The 16555-nt window shown below is 38.6% G+C and overlaps 2 protein-coding genes across 2 annotated transcripts; one reads left to right on the forward strand and one right to left on the reverse strand.

Moving 5' to 3' along the window:
• The first annotated feature begins 1631 nt into the window (after positions 1 to 1631).
• inpp5e (inositol polyphosphate-5-phosphatase E) lies at positions 1632 to 7633 on the forward strand. The gene is made up of 11 exons (XM_037680892.1): positions 1632 to 1657; positions 2217 to 3057; positions 4132 to 4255; positions 4330 to 4427; positions 4515 to 4639; positions 5405 to 5524; positions 5614 to 5721; positions 5823 to 5981; positions 6049 to 6164; positions 6266 to 6402; positions 7381 to 7633. The coding sequence occupies exons 2-11, from the start codon at positions 2279 to 2281 to the stop codon at positions 7514 to 7516; spliced, it is 1902 nt and encodes a 633-aa protein (XP_037536820.1). The 5' UTR covers positions 1632 to 1657; positions 2217 to 2278; the 3' UTR covers positions 7517 to 7633.
• Positions 7634 to 8846: 1213 nt separating this feature from the next.
• pmpca (peptidase, mitochondrial processing subunit alpha) lies at positions 8847 to 15755 on the reverse strand. Its single transcript, XM_037680888.1, has 13 exons — positions 15680 to 15755; positions 13828 to 14030; positions 13650 to 13729; positions 13478 to 13560; positions 13290 to 13384; positions 13092 to 13192; positions 11275 to 11538; positions 11099 to 11191; positions 10904 to 11022; positions 10724 to 10814; positions 9788 to 9850; positions 9564 to 9708; positions 8847 to 9484 (listed from the first exon to the last, which is right to left on the reverse strand). Exons 1-13 carry the CDS (start codon positions 15724 to 15726, stop codon positions 9315 to 9317), a joined length of 1554 nt encoding a protein of 517 aa, XP_037536816.1. The 5' UTR covers positions 15727 to 15755; the 3' UTR covers positions 8847 to 9314.
• Between the last annotated feature and the right edge of the window lie 800 nt (positions 15756 to 16555).

Genomic DNA, 16555 nt, shown 5'->3' on the forward strand with positions numbered 1-16555 from the left:
TCAAGATATCTTGCTTTTAGTTCTGACTAGTCATAATTACGTTCGAGATATCTTGAATTGTAATTACAGATGTTTGACCCTTCAAATGACAAATCAGGTGACGTCATTTAAAATATCTTGAATTGTTATTCTGACTAGTCAGAATGTAAATACAGATATCTTAAATTAGCATTCTGACTAGTCAAAATGTAATTGTTCCTAGTCAAAACTCATTTTAAGATATCTAGAATGTAACTACAGATAGTCAGACTACTCGATTTTATGTTAAAAGGGCTTGCCATACCGCCCACTACTTGATGCTCACGTCACAAAATTCATTGTCAATAATCCATCCAGGTACCATCCATCCATCTATTATCTTTACTAGCTTCTTCCATTTTGGGTCACTGGGGTCACTGGTGCCCATGTCCAGCAATCACTGTGCGAGGGGCGGGGGACACCCTGGACAGGTCGTAAGTCCATCACAGGAACACATAGAGACAAACGAGACAAACAACCATTCACTCTCTCACTCACACCTAGGGACATTTTAGAGTTACCAATCAGCCTAACATGCATGTTTTTGGTCTGTGGGAGGAAACCGGAGCACCCGGAGAAAACCCACGCATGCACGGAGAGAACATGCAAACTCCACCCAGAAAGGCCCCTGGACCGGGGTTTGAACCAAGGACCTGCTCGCTGAGAGGCAGCAGCTCTACCAGTTGCACCACCGTGCTGTCCTAATCCAGGTACCAAATCCAATAATTCTCAGTCAGGTCATGTGGACTTCACGTCATCCATTAGTTTTCTTGCTCACTGGTACTAACATAGCAGCGACTTGCCAGGTCAACAGTCATGAAAGATGGCAGAGTTGTATGAACTTCGTTCAGCTCAGGTAACTTTAGCAGATTAAACTGAGAGGGTTTACATTCTCAGAAGATACAGGTGTCGTGACAAAAAGTGATGGGGCTGCCAAAAATCGATCGGCGCAGCGGGAGCACGCACGGGAGGACTAACTGTTGAAGTTCTTTGAATTTAACAAGACTGACACGTAAAAAACATTCTTTGTTTGCTCTAAATGATAGCAAAGGTGTGTCTCCCATTGGAAGGAGGGTGTCGTTCGCAGTCATTGCTGCCTGTTACACCATATTCTGTGACCACCGTATAATGTGACAGTAGGGGGCGCTGTAGCATTTTTACAACATACTTTGTGTACTGTAGGAGATTATATCTATGCTGTATCTGACATGCGCCATCATATTCTGTGACCGTCTGTACAAGTAGGTATCTCTGCAGACAAATTTGGAAGGCGTAGAAAGAAAGAAAGAAACAAATTGGTGTCAGATTCCATCGTGTGTGTCCAGTATTAGTTTTGTTACCTATATAAAAAGAAACATAACATATCATCTAACACATTTAGTTATTTGTAAATTAAGTAAAACAAAAAATAAAGTATTAAAAAAAGTTTGTTTTTTTTTAATTATTTTCTTGATATTTGCGCTTTCGGCTGGTAAAACCAGGGTTTTGTTGTAATTTGTTTTTTGACCACCCGGTGGCGCTGTGACAAATCTTCGCCTCAGAGAGTGACTTGGCAACAAAATCTGTGTCGGTAAACGTTGCTAAGGAAGTTACGGAGTAATTTTAAAACAAGCGCCCTGAGGCCAACTGTTTACTGAAGGTAAATTTTTTTTTGAACTGGGAAATTATTATTGATTCCAGAAATTTAAAATGACCGACGTCAGCTAATGTTTTAAACGATAGAAAACAACTTCCGGTTTGATCGCTATTTAGCTCAGCTAGCTATATGGGTTTTAAGATGCTGCTATGTTAGCATTTAGCTCTTTGATAACTAGCAGAATAGAAACGAACTGCTTGTTTCAACATAACTCTGGCACAGTCGATGGATGAAATGCACATATATATGTGTGGTAATAATATTCATTTTGTTGCACTGGAAAACTAAGACGGTTATACCAAAGTTCATGCTCAATAATACAGCTAAAAATCCAACAATGTTCAGTCAGGTCATCTGGACGGTTTCTTTTTTTGCTGAGATGTTTCGTCCTTCATCCAAAGAACTTCTTCAATGTGAGGAGCCCCCAAACCAACTGTTGCAAGTGACGGTTATAATAATTTTCGCAGTTTGCTAACAGCACTAATATTGCATACACTTTATTTGCATGATGTCTTTAAGGATTTGCAGTATTTTACGAATACATTATGTTGTATATCTGCAGGTGTTTTGCAATGACAGAGCTTTATCCAGCTGACTTCAGATGGTTTCAGAAATGAGAAGAGGATGGCTGAGAATGGAGAGGACTGCACCCTGTATCAACCCTGCAAGGTTTCTGATAAAGGAAACTGTAGTGGCCTTGACAGCAGGACAAACAAAACCTTTGTGGGTGTAAATTCTACCCAGGAGCACAACGATGACTGTACATTTGTTGTTGGAGATGCAGGAGGCGAGATCACTACATACCTACCTCAGCCGCCCGTGGTACCCAGACTTTCAAAGTTCAGCAAAAAAAGTGTTTCATTGGAGGCAACGTCAAGAACCTGGAGGTTAAGAAACAGCCAGGAGAGCCTGAGTGACAGAGCTGAAACTGGCTCCTCCACCGACTCTCTTAAAGAAGACCAAAGTGTTCTCAGTGATGTTGGTACTGTCGGGAATGAGCAGGACTCTCGTGTGAGACCTCGATCTGTACTCTCAACAGAATCTCCAGTCTTCGAGGACAGAAAGAGCAGTCTGTCAGAGTATGAAAGGAAGCCACACAGCCAGGTGCATGTCCTGGAAAGACATCTGAAGAGGTCTGCCAAGGTACGGCTGTCCCCAGTGCAGCCTGCAGGGCCTAGTCCTGCTTTAGAGAAGAAAGTTGCCTCAACCATTTCAAGGGAAGCTAATAGGATTGATAAGGATTGCTTGGATAATGCCATTATGGTGAAAGAGAAGACTGAAGATGGAATTCACAGGAACAGGAGCCGGCTTCAGGAGACAATGGGGGATAGTGCCTCTGTAAATTCTATAAAGTCCTTATACAGCATCCTTAGCCCCATCAAACCCGAGGATGTGAGAAACAGGTAATGCAGACTTAGCAGATCATGTAAACGGTGGAGTTAGAGGATCATCAGGTTGGCTATTAAGGACCTTTTGTGCATTTTATTCTTCCTGGTTTATATGCCAACAATAGTTGGGGGTATGAATTTAGTATACAACAGAAAACTAACCACATGGAAAGCTTTTTCATTTCAATCATTTAAAATAATATATTTATACAGAAGCACATTTTTATTTGCTGATAGGATAAGTTTAAGAAAATGTAGATTTTGCCTCTTATACTTATAATATGCTGTGCATAATTAATTCTTGTGTCTCAAATCCACTAAGGTTGTATTTAGTACTAGTTCTGCTTTGTAGGAAGAGCTTTTTGAATTTAAATCTTAGATGAATAGTGACTGAGAAGACTTTAGCCTATGAAAGTTAATCACAGTTAAATTACAAGGAAGTATTTACCCATCAGGCGTGGCTAGAGGTACTGGCTGAAGTCTTAAAAATCTTCAGGAATGAACTGGTGTTTCCATTATCGTCTTTAACGTAAGAAATACTGCAGGAAAGGGTGAAGGACCTTAGATTAGGTTTCCTACACAGTCTTAAAAGTAAAGAAATTTGATTTTGAGTATTTTCCAAGACTAAAAAAGTATGGAAAAATGTGTCTGCTTTACTATTGCAAACGCTGTTTGTGTGGATGGGAGGTACAAATACAGCAGAAAAGCTCTTGTTTTTAAAAATAGTTGTGCCACCAAGGTCAAGAAAAGGTGCTTCATAACACATTGATTTTTTTTGACCAGTGCCTTAGGCCCCAGATATCACATGTTCATGCATGTAAACGTGCTCAAATCTTTAAAGGAAGAAGTGTTGAAAGGGATTAACACTGGATCAGATAAAATGCTTGTTCAGGCTATTCTTTTACACGAGGATGAGCTGAAACAGGTCACAGTCTACAGTTTTAAGCTTAATTTAACTATAGTCAGCAACTTTTGGATTTTTTTTTTTTTTTGTTAGGTAAGAACTTTGCTTTTACCTTTTATGCATCTTGCAAGTCAAATAAAATCTGAGAGAAAAGTACAGGTTGTGCTTTGGTGCCTCTCTTCCAGGAGCTTCCTGGAGGGCAGCATGCTGGGAAACGGTGCCTTGCTCGGGGCCGAGGAGCTGGACCGGTACTTCCCCGACAGGAGAGTAGGCGTCTACGTCGTCACATGGAACATGCAAGGGGGGAAGGTCTGGATCTGCATCATCTCGCACACCAAGCCCAGGGAACAACTGAGCTATAACTGAGCTTCTGTCCTTTTCAGTTCCATTCAGCCTGCTTGAATGATCTCCTCCTTCCAACAGACTCTGAATTTGCACAAGATTTTTATATCATTGGAGTTCAGGAAGGCTGCCCTGACAAGTTGGGTTTGTCTGAAAGAATTGTCTTGTAATTTACTACACAGTGGTTGTTGTGATCTTGGTTATATCAGTCTGTCTGTGTCTGCAGGAGGGAGTGGGAGACATGTCTTCAGGAGACTCTGGGACCTCACTATGTGATGCTGTACACAGCCTCACATGGAGTTTTGTACCTCAGTGTATTTATTAGGAGAGACCTCATGTGGTTCTGTTCAGGTCTGTTCTGCTTCACCTAAAGAATCGATTTGTTCTCCTGTATTGTTACAACTGTATATATAATTCAGATACATTTAATCTAGAATTATAGGCAAGACGCCTGCAGCTCCTTGGCTTGAGTTTAGGTCCCTCAAAAAGGTTTTCAAGGTTTTCAATCACCTGGCGAGTTTTAAATATACTCATTTATTCTGTTAAATGTCAAAATCCAGTAAAAATTACCTACGTTTTTTTTTTCCCAGACAAAAACCTCAAAAAAATAATCTTGTGATTAAATATAAAGGAAAACAGAAACTGCTTTTTGAGATGCTCCAACCAGAGAACATAAAACGTCCTCATTGCAAAAGTGTGTCCACTTCATAAAAGTGATATCAGAATGTGAAAATGGAATAGACTGTCACATGTTTTCCTCGAATAAATGATAGAATATTAAGATAATTTCTAATAAATAAAAAAATCTGCTTTTTGTAGCTTAAATGGTTTTGTAATGTATTTGAAACTTTGAATATAAGTTTAATAGAAATTAGTATCGCAGTACCTTAGCAACTGTCTTGAACAGTTTTTGTCAATGCCTTCATAAAATAATCTGATCAGAAAGCACGTGTCTCAATTTTCAACAAAAACTCTGTCCTGCTACAAAAATAGGTCATTCCGTCATCGTTCTCACGTGACAGAGTTATAAAACAGTTTATTTTCAACACACTACATGATTGTGTTCAAACTGAACTTGGTTTTATTAAAAGCAACGTTTCCTCTGCCGACGTTCAGAGGTGGAGCACGCGACGGTCACAACCAGGATCATCTCCCAGATCAAAACCAAAGGAGCCGTGGGCGTTACCTTTACCTTTTTTGGCACTTCCTTCCTCTTCATAACGTCCCACTTTACATGTGAGTCGAAGACACGAACTTCTGATGTTTTGGAAAATCTATTTAGGTACAACTAATGGTTGTAACGTTTAGCGTGGTTCTTCCTACAGCTGGAGATGCCAAAGTTTATGAGAGAATTCTGGACTACAACAAGATCATCGAGGCTTTAGGTCTTCCTAAAGGCATTCCTGACACCAACCCTTATCGTTCAAACCCATGTAAATATTAACAGTTCTTAAATTGTATTTTATTCCATTTTTAACCTGTAAACTTCTGAGTACACCAAACATTTTCAAACGCGGTCTATTTCTTTTTGCAGCTGATGCCACCTCGAAGTTTGATCAGGTCTTCTGGTTTGGTGATTTTAACTTTCGGCTAAGCAAGAATCGGTCTGACGTGGAGACCATCATGAAGCAGACAGCTGGCGACGTGGGCCTTCTGCTGGAGCACGACCAGCTCTCCAAAGAAATGAAAGATGGTATGTATGAGTGAAGCTGAAGCTTCAAACCGCTCAGTCGTTTGTTCGAATTTCTATTTGTCTACAGGTTCGATCTTCAAAGGTTTTCAAGAGGCGCCAATAAACTTTCCCCCTACGTATAAATTTGACATCGGCTGCGATACCTACGACACCACATCTAAACAGAGGACTCCTTCATACACGGTAACAGCAAACATCTAAAATAATCAGATGCTGCCTAAACCCGTGAAACATGAGGGTTTCTGCGTTGACAAGTTGCAAATTGAAACGTTTTGTGTCCACAGGACAGGATCCTGTTCAGGAGCAGGCAGGCTAATGACATATCTGTGCTGAAATACAACAGCTGCTCGGTCGTCAAGACTTCAGACCACCGACCTGTCGTCGCCGCCTTTCAGGTTAAACTCAGGCCGGGAAGAGACAAGTGAGTCCCTCTGACAATTAAAGCACCTCACTACTAATCTGTGTCTGTCTGCATGCGTCAGTCGTTTTTAGGAGACGCTCTACAAGTACTTGTTTAATGCTTTTATGATTTGTTAAACTGTAGTTCTGTGTTGTGGTTGTGTGTGGTTTTTAAAAAGATGCAAAACTAGAAACTGTTTTGTGCAAGTTTTTCAGACAAAGAAACTACAAAATAAAAAATTCTGCATCAGCACAAAATCCAGCTTTTGTTAAATGTTGATCACAGCATGACATCACCGGCCTTTATCACAAGAGATTAAGAACAAAGCAAGTGGACGTTTTGCTTTTTATCTATTCAAATAAAAAGTAAACGGTTCTGTGTTTTGAATCTGCGGTGATGTTTCTGAGAGCTGACATCACACACTCTCACTCGCAGGAACAGAGCACCTCACTGCTCTTTAAAAGCTTCAAACTCTTTTCATTTGAGTTAACAAAAACATCTCATAAGAATTCAAACTTTAGCTAAAAAGAATAAAGTCAATTTATTTTGGGTTTTAACTTTTAGGATCGGCCAAGTCCTGGATGACAGAGAATCTAGACCACATGTCAAACTCAAGGCCCAGGGGCCAAATGTGGCCCTCATTGACATCTTATCTGGCCCCCAAGATGATCTGTTAAACGAAAAATACTTTTATCACTTTCATTTGTCAGTAATCTTTGATTATGATGTAAAAAAGTGCAACAGAGAACATCCAATGAGATCAATCAAACTCTTGAGGAACCTGCAACCAAGAAAAGATGTTTGGTATCTAAATTGAGCGGATGTAGATTCTGAAACTGGCCCATAGTTTGAAAAATGTTTTTAATTTTGGCCCCCTTTTGCGAGTTTGACACCCTTGATCTAGACAAACACGCTGTCCCTTGTAGTCTTTGTCCTTTTACATAGTTCTGTCAGTGTTAGACAGATGAAAACGACCCGTCCTGTATTTGTTTTTGACAGTATTCCTTTGTGCGGGGGACTGTTTGATCGAACTCTGTACTTGGAGGGCATCAAGAGGAGGATGACTGCCAGAGAGCAGAAGAGGAAGGAGGCTATGAAAAACCAAAGTAGCAGCACCGTCTGCAGCATCTCCTGAAAGGAACTCGAAGGGATGGACTGGATCAAACTGCCACAGGTAGAAAAGGAGCAAAAAGGAAACCGCTCTCGTCTTAAAAAGCAGAGCACATCAGCGTGTGGGTGAAGCTGGCTGCACTTGCACAGCAAACCTTAAGGCTTGCAGACGGAAGCCGTCTTTATTTATTCAACCTTTTCTGCCCCAACATGGCTGGGACTGACCATCGTGGCTCCACGTTCACCGATTTAACCAAACTCTGGATCTGCATCCGTGTAAGCATTTTAAAAGCATCATGACTCATAATGTTACCTTTTTATGCCTCGCAATTTATAATGCACTAAACACAACTGAGGTGAACATTTAGGTCTCGACTTACTTGAATTTTAACGTTTCTACGGAGAGACGTCACGAATGAGGGTACAACTCGTTACGGTTTCAGGGAGATCTGATGCATTTAGTTTTTACTTTTTGTCTAGGAATTCACTACCTATAAACGGTTCTAAACATTCTGATTAGAAATGCTTGTCACTCCCATCATTAGGTTGAGTGTTTGTCTGCAGCAAACTCGTATATTATAAACTATGTACTGTATGTAGCACTTATGAACTTTCATTCGAATCTTAAAAAGCTTTATACTGATTTTAAAAAGTGCCTGAGTGTCTCAATTTTATACCAACAAAAACTTTCCATCTTAATCTACAACTTTTTCTGTAACATCCTGTAATAAATGTTTCAAAACCTGCACAACCTTCTTTGTTGGCTAATTTTTTTTTTTTTTTACAATTGTGCAAAGAAACAAACTCATCTCTCTCCAACAAGGATTGTCCAACGGTCACTGTCAAGGTTCAGCTGGTTTAATCCCAACAAAAACTAAATCATGAAAACATGTAGCAGTTTAATAATAAGTTCTTCACAACGTATAAAAACACAACCGTTTACTTGTTAACGTCAAGAAATACCAGAAGAAACAGTCCGGAACAGAAATACAGTGCAAAGTTGCCATTTTTAAATTGAGTTGTTTCTGCACAAAATATGCGGACATGTTTTTACTGTTAACTTGAAGGTTTTTATAAACATTAAAATACAGTTTCCTAGGTTTACATGTTTTGTCAGTTCTGTTAACGGGATTAAACTTTGACCCACACTGATCTCGTGCATTTCAAGCCAGATCTGTACTTTAATTTACCCATTTCACTTCTGACACAATTAAACAAATAAACCACATTTAAAGCCCCTTTACAGAATTTCATTAAAACTATAATTTCAGACTTTTGGGCAAACCATAAAGAAATGAATACTCAAAAACAAAAAAAAACAAAACCATTGTTTATTGTTCAAGTACCTTTAGCTGTGCATCACAACCTTATTTATTTAAAGGTTTATAAAATGTTCTTGTATGAATACTTCAGCCTTTTTTTTTTTAAGTTTTACTTGACTCACGTTGGGAAAAAGCTTTTTCTTTATAGTTGAAGCTACAATAAAAAGTGAAACAGCTCTCATTACTCATAAACATACTGCAGGATAGTTTTGGAAGGTTTAAAGGGAAATGTGAAGATTTAGTCTTTTGGGGCCAACAGTCCTTTTAGAGACAAACCAAGCCGGCAATTAATGGTTTTTTTTTTTTTTTTTGCCTATAGACAATAAATAGAAGATTTCCATCTCTATCCAGATTAAGATAAGTTTCTTTAAAATCTCATCCTCAAGTCAAGAGAGACCAGGTTTTAGTCCCCTCCCAGAATGAGCGTGCCGAGTTCTTTGTTGGGAAGGGGACATTAGTGTAAGCACCCAGTCTGGTTTATTTACAGGGGTTGGCTGACATCTATCGGAAAAGACGGTAAATACGGGGCAGACGTCCATCTTTGCTCGACAGCGCGGCCTGAATGTGTTCGTACGAAGGCAGCTCCGTCAGGTCTCCCAACGCTGCCACTGCAGGTTTACTGCGCAGCATCTTGGTGGTTATTTTTTTAATGTCACCGGCTGTCACGCTGCCTACAAGGAGTGTAAATAAATTATTCCACAAGTTATGCTGAATAATAAAGACAATGGATTACATTCTTTACAAACTTACTAATGAGATCACACAGCTCCTGTGGCAGCTTTCGCCTTCCATTAGAGAGAACTTGTCGTCCAACGTCCTCAAAGATAACAGGCCGCGACTCCAGATTCATCATCAGCATGGACTTTAGCTGAGTCTTGGCTCTCTCCAGCTCCATCTGGGTGTACAAGGAGAATAATTTAGTTATTTACATTGTAACAATAATTTAAAGAAAACTAGTATGCCATGATCCTTACCTCTCCTGTACTTGCACCCATCTGAATGAACTCTCTGGTTATAATTTCCACCATCTCACGAACCTGGAGATGTACGTTGACAGCAAAAATAAATAAATAACACACCTCATGAACCTCATCTACAACACATACCAATAAAATGTAAAACAGGTTTATCATATTCTTTAAATATTTTCCAGCACGTATATAAAATCATATCGTTTGTAATAGTTTTATTACGACAACATTTTTGCCAGACAGATATTAAATGCGTTTTTAAAGCATTAACAAACAAGACCACAACATACACATGCCCAAGTCAAATTCATTATTTCCCAAAGATTTTGTACTTTCAGATTAAATCCCTTTTTTTTTGACAAGACAAAAGTAAAGTAACTGGTCCGCCTTTTATTTTGCCTTTCAACCCTGGGCCAAGTGCCATGTGGGATGCTCGTACATCAAAAGTGGCAGAGCTGCCTTGAAAGGTTTGAGCCTGCAAAAATGGGCTTTGGAAGTCCTCTGGATGGGGGACGAAACGTTTCCCACTTAAAGAAACTGGTCCAGATGACACAATTTAACCTTTTTTGTTGTTATCCATCTACCAGGATGATTGAGCTTACAACCCTTATTCTTTTGCAAACTGGTTAAAAACCTAATAATCAGAGCCACAATTGCTCATTTTGTGCTGCAGAAACTTACAAAAGAGTGAATAATGAAAGCTGGTTTAAATAAGCTTTTTATGGTGTAGTAACAGTATATGTGGTGCACAACTGGAGAAAATCAACAGAGAGTATTCTCTCATCTCGACATTAAATGTAATGAAAGTAAATGCTGATTTGAAATAACTGTCAAAACCAATTATGTCATCAGCTGATAAAATTTTGCCTTAGTGACTTTATTGTTTTGAACTGGTTTTGAATCAAAAGCCAGTTTCCCATCTCTTGCTGCTGTACGAACCTGTCTGGGGTCAGCACTGGCGTGGATACACAGCAGGCCGCTGTCCTCGTAGTTGTGATGGTAGGAGGTAGCGTTGTACATCCAGTGATGCCTGCAGCAGACAAGTAGAATAAACTAACATAAATACTGGATATTATTCAGAAGTGAACTTTAGTCTCAATTATAGTTGGTGATGCTCACCTGTTGAGGACATTCAGGTACAGGCGGGTGAACATGCCCTTCCCTGGTCCTCCTGCAGAGAAGGAGCCTCCGCCCCCCATCATCATGTTCAGAACTGCAAAACGAATGAAGTCGTCTTTCTGTGAAACACAGATATTTTACCCAACATGCATCACACCACTGACTGAAACTCTTTAATACGCTGCAAACACCAACCAGGAAGGAGCAGCTTTCTAAGCCGATCATGATGTGAGTGAGTTCAGGGATCGGTGTGGGGCCGAGGCTCACGTTGGACATGTCCTTCTCCATCTAACACATAAAATAAATATGATCATATTTACATTGTGCAACCAAAACCACCTTTCATGTAACATCAGCAGACTTGGAAATACCTTCACCATGCCACCAGTGTACTGAGCCACGGAAAGGTCCACGTTAGCAGCGGAACTCGTTCCCCACACCGGCTTCACTCCCAGCAGATACTTCTGGGCACATTCCACCAGCTGCTCGTGCTCGATGCCCACGCCCGCCAGCACCATGCGCTCGGGACGGTAGTAGTTTTGCAGGTAGCTGTGGAGCACATCCTTGTCGATCTTGTCCACATTTTCTGCAGGACAAAAGCGAGGCAGTCCGACTGTGTTTCCTCGATACGCTGCCTGGAAATGATTGAGTTGACGGATTAGCTCTGGAGTCCAACACCTCAAGCAGAACAATAAAATAATGCGCAACGACAGAAAGCAGTTACCAACACTAAGTAGGACTTGAATCCTTAGTAATATTAAAACTACAGCAAATATGTTTTTATCCACATTTAAGCAGCTGAAACTGATTTGAAGCAACTTCCCAGACATCCAACAGTGGTTTCACAGAATCGGCTTACATTAATATCAGTAGCTGCACTACGGGTAAATACAGAAAAGAAAATAAGAAAACGTCTGTGATGTAAGATTCTTAGGGCTGATTGTAAATGTAACAAATACAACTCAAATAAACTGAAAAGAGATGATGGTAAACCAATTTTTGGTAATGCTGCATGATATATATTTAATTGTCACCATTTACACACAAAATAATTTGACGACTGGTAAAAAGAGATTTTGGGTGGAGGTATTCTCACACCATATATAGATATTTCCCCATAAATGTTCTGTCTCTGGTTATTAAGAATGAATATTTAGCAGCTAGCTTATTTAACTTTTCTTGTAAATCAAATTAACTTCATTTTCTTATTACATATTAAGAAATGTTTATATAATTGGCTTCTCCAAACTAAATGTGTCTCTAAACAACTACCCTGTTGTCTTCTCTCAAGCGCTTGAGTTAAGGACGAATGGACTTTCTGTTTTGGATCCTGAAGATGTTTTACTTAGTGGAACGTCCTCTTCAGCTCAAAACTCAAGAACCAAACAGGAAGTCCAGCTGCTTCTGTTCAAACCCTCAGGATGACACTGGATGGCAGAGAATTTACACTGATCGATTTTGTTGCACTGCTTTTGTTTTTATGATTATGAAGCACTCAGTTTTACAAAACGGAGAACAGTACCTGCTTTTAAAAATTGTGCCATGTGTCATCACTGCATGTTTCTACACAATGACGAAATCAGTTCTCTGCGTTTAACCCATCACACGTGAGATACACCCAGGTGGAGCAGTGGGCAGCTATGCAAGTGCCCGGGGAGCAGTTAGGGATTGGGTGTCTTGCTCAGGGACACCACGACATGTGGGAATGGCTGGGAGTCAAACCTACGACTTTCTGGTCCCAAGTCAGCTACCATACCTCTACACCATCTCAGTCCCAGTCTGTGGAGCTGCGCCCCTCCAGCTTATTAACTGTGACGTGAATTTTTAGAGATTTTGATCCAACCTCATTATCTCAAGATAAACAGGTACTTTTATTTATTTTTTTTTATTTTTTTTTAAGCTTTGCTTCTGAGCTAATGAGAGGATCAGAGTGATTCTTGTGTTACAGCCAGTTTGGTTCAGTACCGCTGTCACAACACTTGGAGATGATCCTTAATAATATTGGATTGATAAATGATGCATGATTTTCTGATTAAATCATGACTGTTCTGATTTCTGATGAAGTATCCATTTTGTTTAATTGGGCTTTTGAAACAATTTCTACTCCTCACAAGAATCTTACATTCGTAGACTCTGAAGAGTCACTGATGTCAATTTAGTTAATAACGTTGTGGCAAATGTCACTCACCGAGTGGATCATCTCTGTGAGTAACGGCTCCGGATCTGGCCTCATGTTTAGGTCTTCCAACTCAAAGCGCACAGCCATTCTGGTCATCTCGATCTCTTCATCTGCATTCAAACAAACAAACAAACAAACAAACAAACAAAAACGGTTTACTTCTGTGAAGAAACTCAAACTGTTCTCTGGGAAGTAAAATGAACTCACCCAACAAGCGAGGCTGAAGGACAGTGTCAGAGAGAAGACCAATCACGGTGTCCAGACCTTTCACTTCTGCAGACACCGCATACATGGTGGTGTCTCTGAACAGGAAGAGATACGTCACAGTTACTGACAGATTCACAAAGCTTTTATTTTTTATTCATTCTGTAACAAGTCCAAACTGTGTTAATAACCTTGATGTTTGACAGTCACAAATGCCCCCGTGTTTTTCCAATGTGAGAAGGATTTCATCTTTACTCCCGTACTGTGCTGTAGACTAAAGAAAAAAATATTTAACTTTACTTTTCACGCCCGAACGTCTTGAAGTTTTTACGTTGGATTATGTTTATTTTTCATTTTACTTACGGAAAAGGCGAGTTTCTCTAAAAAGTGTGCTATTCCACTTGGGTACTTTGCTTCATGTCTAGATCCAGAATTTATTAAAACTTTAAAAAAAAATTAAAAAAAGAGAAAAAAATGAATTTAGACAGGAAAATTAAAACAAGTGTATATAAATAACATTTGTATTAAATATGCAACTTACTTCCAACTGTGCAGAATTGACCAAATTTATTTTGAGAGGCGACTTTGAGGCCGTTTTCTAAAGTTGTAATTTTGGTCTCGTATTTTTCCTGGCCATCCACAGAGGCAAACACTGCTTTGGGGATGCCGGGGAGTGGCGCAGAGAGAGAGATATTAGGGTATCCACCACCACTGCTGTATTTTCTGTAAGCTGCAATCCCAAACCTTTCACAAACAATAAAAGCAAGTCAATGCTTTTTTCAGAAAAAAAAAACAACAACTTGTAATTAGCAAAGCATGATTAAACCATTACATGCACATGCAGTGCTTGTTGTGTGAATGCTTCTTGTGTTCAGTAAATTAAAATATAAAATGTATGAATATTTTAGGGGATAAAAAACTAACTTTTTTAAACAATGCTATCTAATAGCTGACAGGAAACATTATCCAGAAGACCCCTCCATGAGCGGTTTTCTTGTGCCAGATATCATTAAAGGCATGCAGAGCCTCTACTGGCAAACTGCTAAAAAACTAATTCAATCAGTATTATTGATCAGGCACAGGAAAAGACCCAACTGATAAGTTTTATAGCTAATGTTTTGAAGTAAAACAGTTATGTATTTTAAACTTGTAAACTTTGCCCCTTTTCTTGTCTAAAAACTGTCACCACTCAACATGATAAATACACAAATATATTTCTCCAAGGAAACATATTATCGTCATTTCTGGCTTTTATTCTGAGATAAAGTAACAATTCTGCATTTAAAAGCAAAACGTGTAAAAAAAAAAATTGTCATGATTCCTTAGTTCACATACAGCCACAATTATTTCTCTTAAAAACATTTTGTTTTGGATAGAAAGCCTTGCAGAATTCATTAAGAGTGAAGTATAATAACTTCACCAATCAAGTTTTAAATAATTAGAAACAAAAAATGCTCAAATTGATCGGTCCATGAGGGTAAAAAGTTGAAAGTAACTGTAAATCTTACAGAGGAACGTGTTATTTCATGGAACTGGATTTACTTTTTCAGTCATAAGTGTGTGTAAGTATCTTACTGGATGCCCTTGCTGTTATGTGTGCAGAGTAAGAAAAACTACAGTAGTGAATAAACTAGCAAATATGGAATACTAAAATGTTTTGTAAGACAATTGCATTTAGAAAAAAAAGTCAACTAATTCACTTCTCTAACAAGAAAAGGCAATTGCTATTTGCTGTTAGCTAAAAGGAAATGCAATGGAAACAGTTTAGTGTTGATGAATGAGTTTTTGTTATATGCATGGATCATTTGTTCCAACATGAAGTTTATGATAGAAGCAGAAGACATACAAAGTTTAACTTACATAAACTAAATAAGGTGTCCGGAATGAGTACTTGACAAAAACAACTTTGCAAAGACCAGAGCTCCAGAAGCTCTGCACAATTTCTACAGCTAGACTTTATTTTTACTTTGTAAAAAACGCCAGTAATAAAAATAGTTCAATTGGAAGTTATTAATTCGTTGTCCTCATACCAAATAAGTAAATACTGCACATAAATAAAAGAAGAGATAAGTCCTGGAACAACTTTGCTAAAAACAAAACCAGACAACAAATCATAAATAACCACCCATAAATCTCCAAACTTAAAATTTAGGTTCATGTATAAAGCCAGAAAAGATCTGTAAAATAATTTCTCATTAATTTAAAAGCGATCTTACAATAATTTCTATTGAAATACAACAAACGGTTAGCACTTAGCATCATGCTAATCGGTGGCTAATCTTTGGAAATGGACGCACGTGTCCATAAAGCGCGCGACATGGCACATTTCTGGGAGCACTGTGTTTCCGTTTCGAATTGTTTAGGTTTACAAGCGTCAGTGGCAAATGTATTACCTCTGAACCCGACTCCAGGTACGACATCTCGACATGTGAGTCGCCATTACGCTCGTAGAAGACGGAAATTAACCCGGAAGATATAGCACGCTCCGCGCAGTCACTTCCGGTGAAGAAAATAGTCCTCTGTCAGAAGGTCGGGGTTCGTCATTTTGTTGCAACCACATTGTAGAAAACAAAGTAGAAAACTTTCATTTACCGTTTTATAACGTATGGGTTTGACTCATTTTTTAAAATCCCCTGTGCACAAGATGATAATTTAATCCTTTATCTTAATAAAGACAAATCATTTTCATTATTTCATTCAACCTTTATTTATAAAGATATTTATTTATACAGGTTAATCCCACTGAGTCACAGGGACTCATTTACAAGAGCGACCTGGTTTTAACAGAGTGATGGTGGACAGCAATAACAACAATAGACAATCATAAAGGATGCATACAAATTGAGAATAACAAGTGCAAATAAAATGACACTTAAAAGAAAATGTAACAAAAAAACAAACAACAACTAAAGTTGTAAGATGATGCAGAAAACTAAAAACAAGAACATGTCTGCATTGGTTTTATCCAGGAACATACAACTTAAAACAACTTTTTACATCAATCTTAATGTTCCAACGCACTCCATGTTAGCCTATACCTTTTCCCACTATTTTTATTTTATTTTATTTTTTTTTATTAATTCATCTTGCTTTTGTATAGTAATTTTGTTTGGAATATATTTTGGGGACAAGGGGCAGATATTATAAGAACTCATTCTTCTTCTGCTGCCTTTCATTTTATTTCTGTGATTGTATATCTTTTATCTTTTCTTTAAATTGTATTATATTTGTTGTTTGGATGAAATGAAATGAATAAATAAAACATACAA

This window comes from Nematolebias whitei, chromosome 8 (genome assembly GCF_014905685.2).
Source record: "Nematolebias whitei isolate Nwh7 chromosome 8, NemWhi1, whole genome shotgun sequence".
NCBI lineage: Eukaryota > Metazoa > Chordata > Actinopteri > Cyprinodontiformes > Rivulidae > Nematolebias > Nematolebias whitei.

Coding starts and splice junctions, on each gene's coding strand:
- inpp5e (XM_037680892.1), top strand. CDS start 2,279: ATGGCTGAGAATGGAGAGGACTGCACCCTGTATCAACCCTGCAAGGTT. Junction 3,058..4,131: donor CCCGAGGATGTGAGAAACAG/GTAATGCAGACT, acceptor CCTCTCTTCCAG/GAGCTTCCTGGAGGGCAGCA. Junction 5,982..6,048: donor CTCCAAAGAAATGAAAGATG/GTATGTATGAGT, acceptor ATTTGTCTACAG/GTTCGATCTTCAAAGGTTTT.
- pmpca (XM_037680888.1), bottom strand. CDS start 15,726: ATGGCGACTCACATGTCGAGATGTCGTACCTGGAGTCGGGTTCAGAG. Junction 13,385..13,477: donor TGTGACTGTCAAACATCAAG/GTTATTAACACA, acceptor CTTCCTGTTCAG/AGACACCACCATGTATGCGG. Junction 9,709..9,787: donor TGGGTGCAAGTACAGGAGAG/GTAAGGATCATG, acceptor TTGTACACCCAG/ATGGAGCTGGAGAGAGCCAA.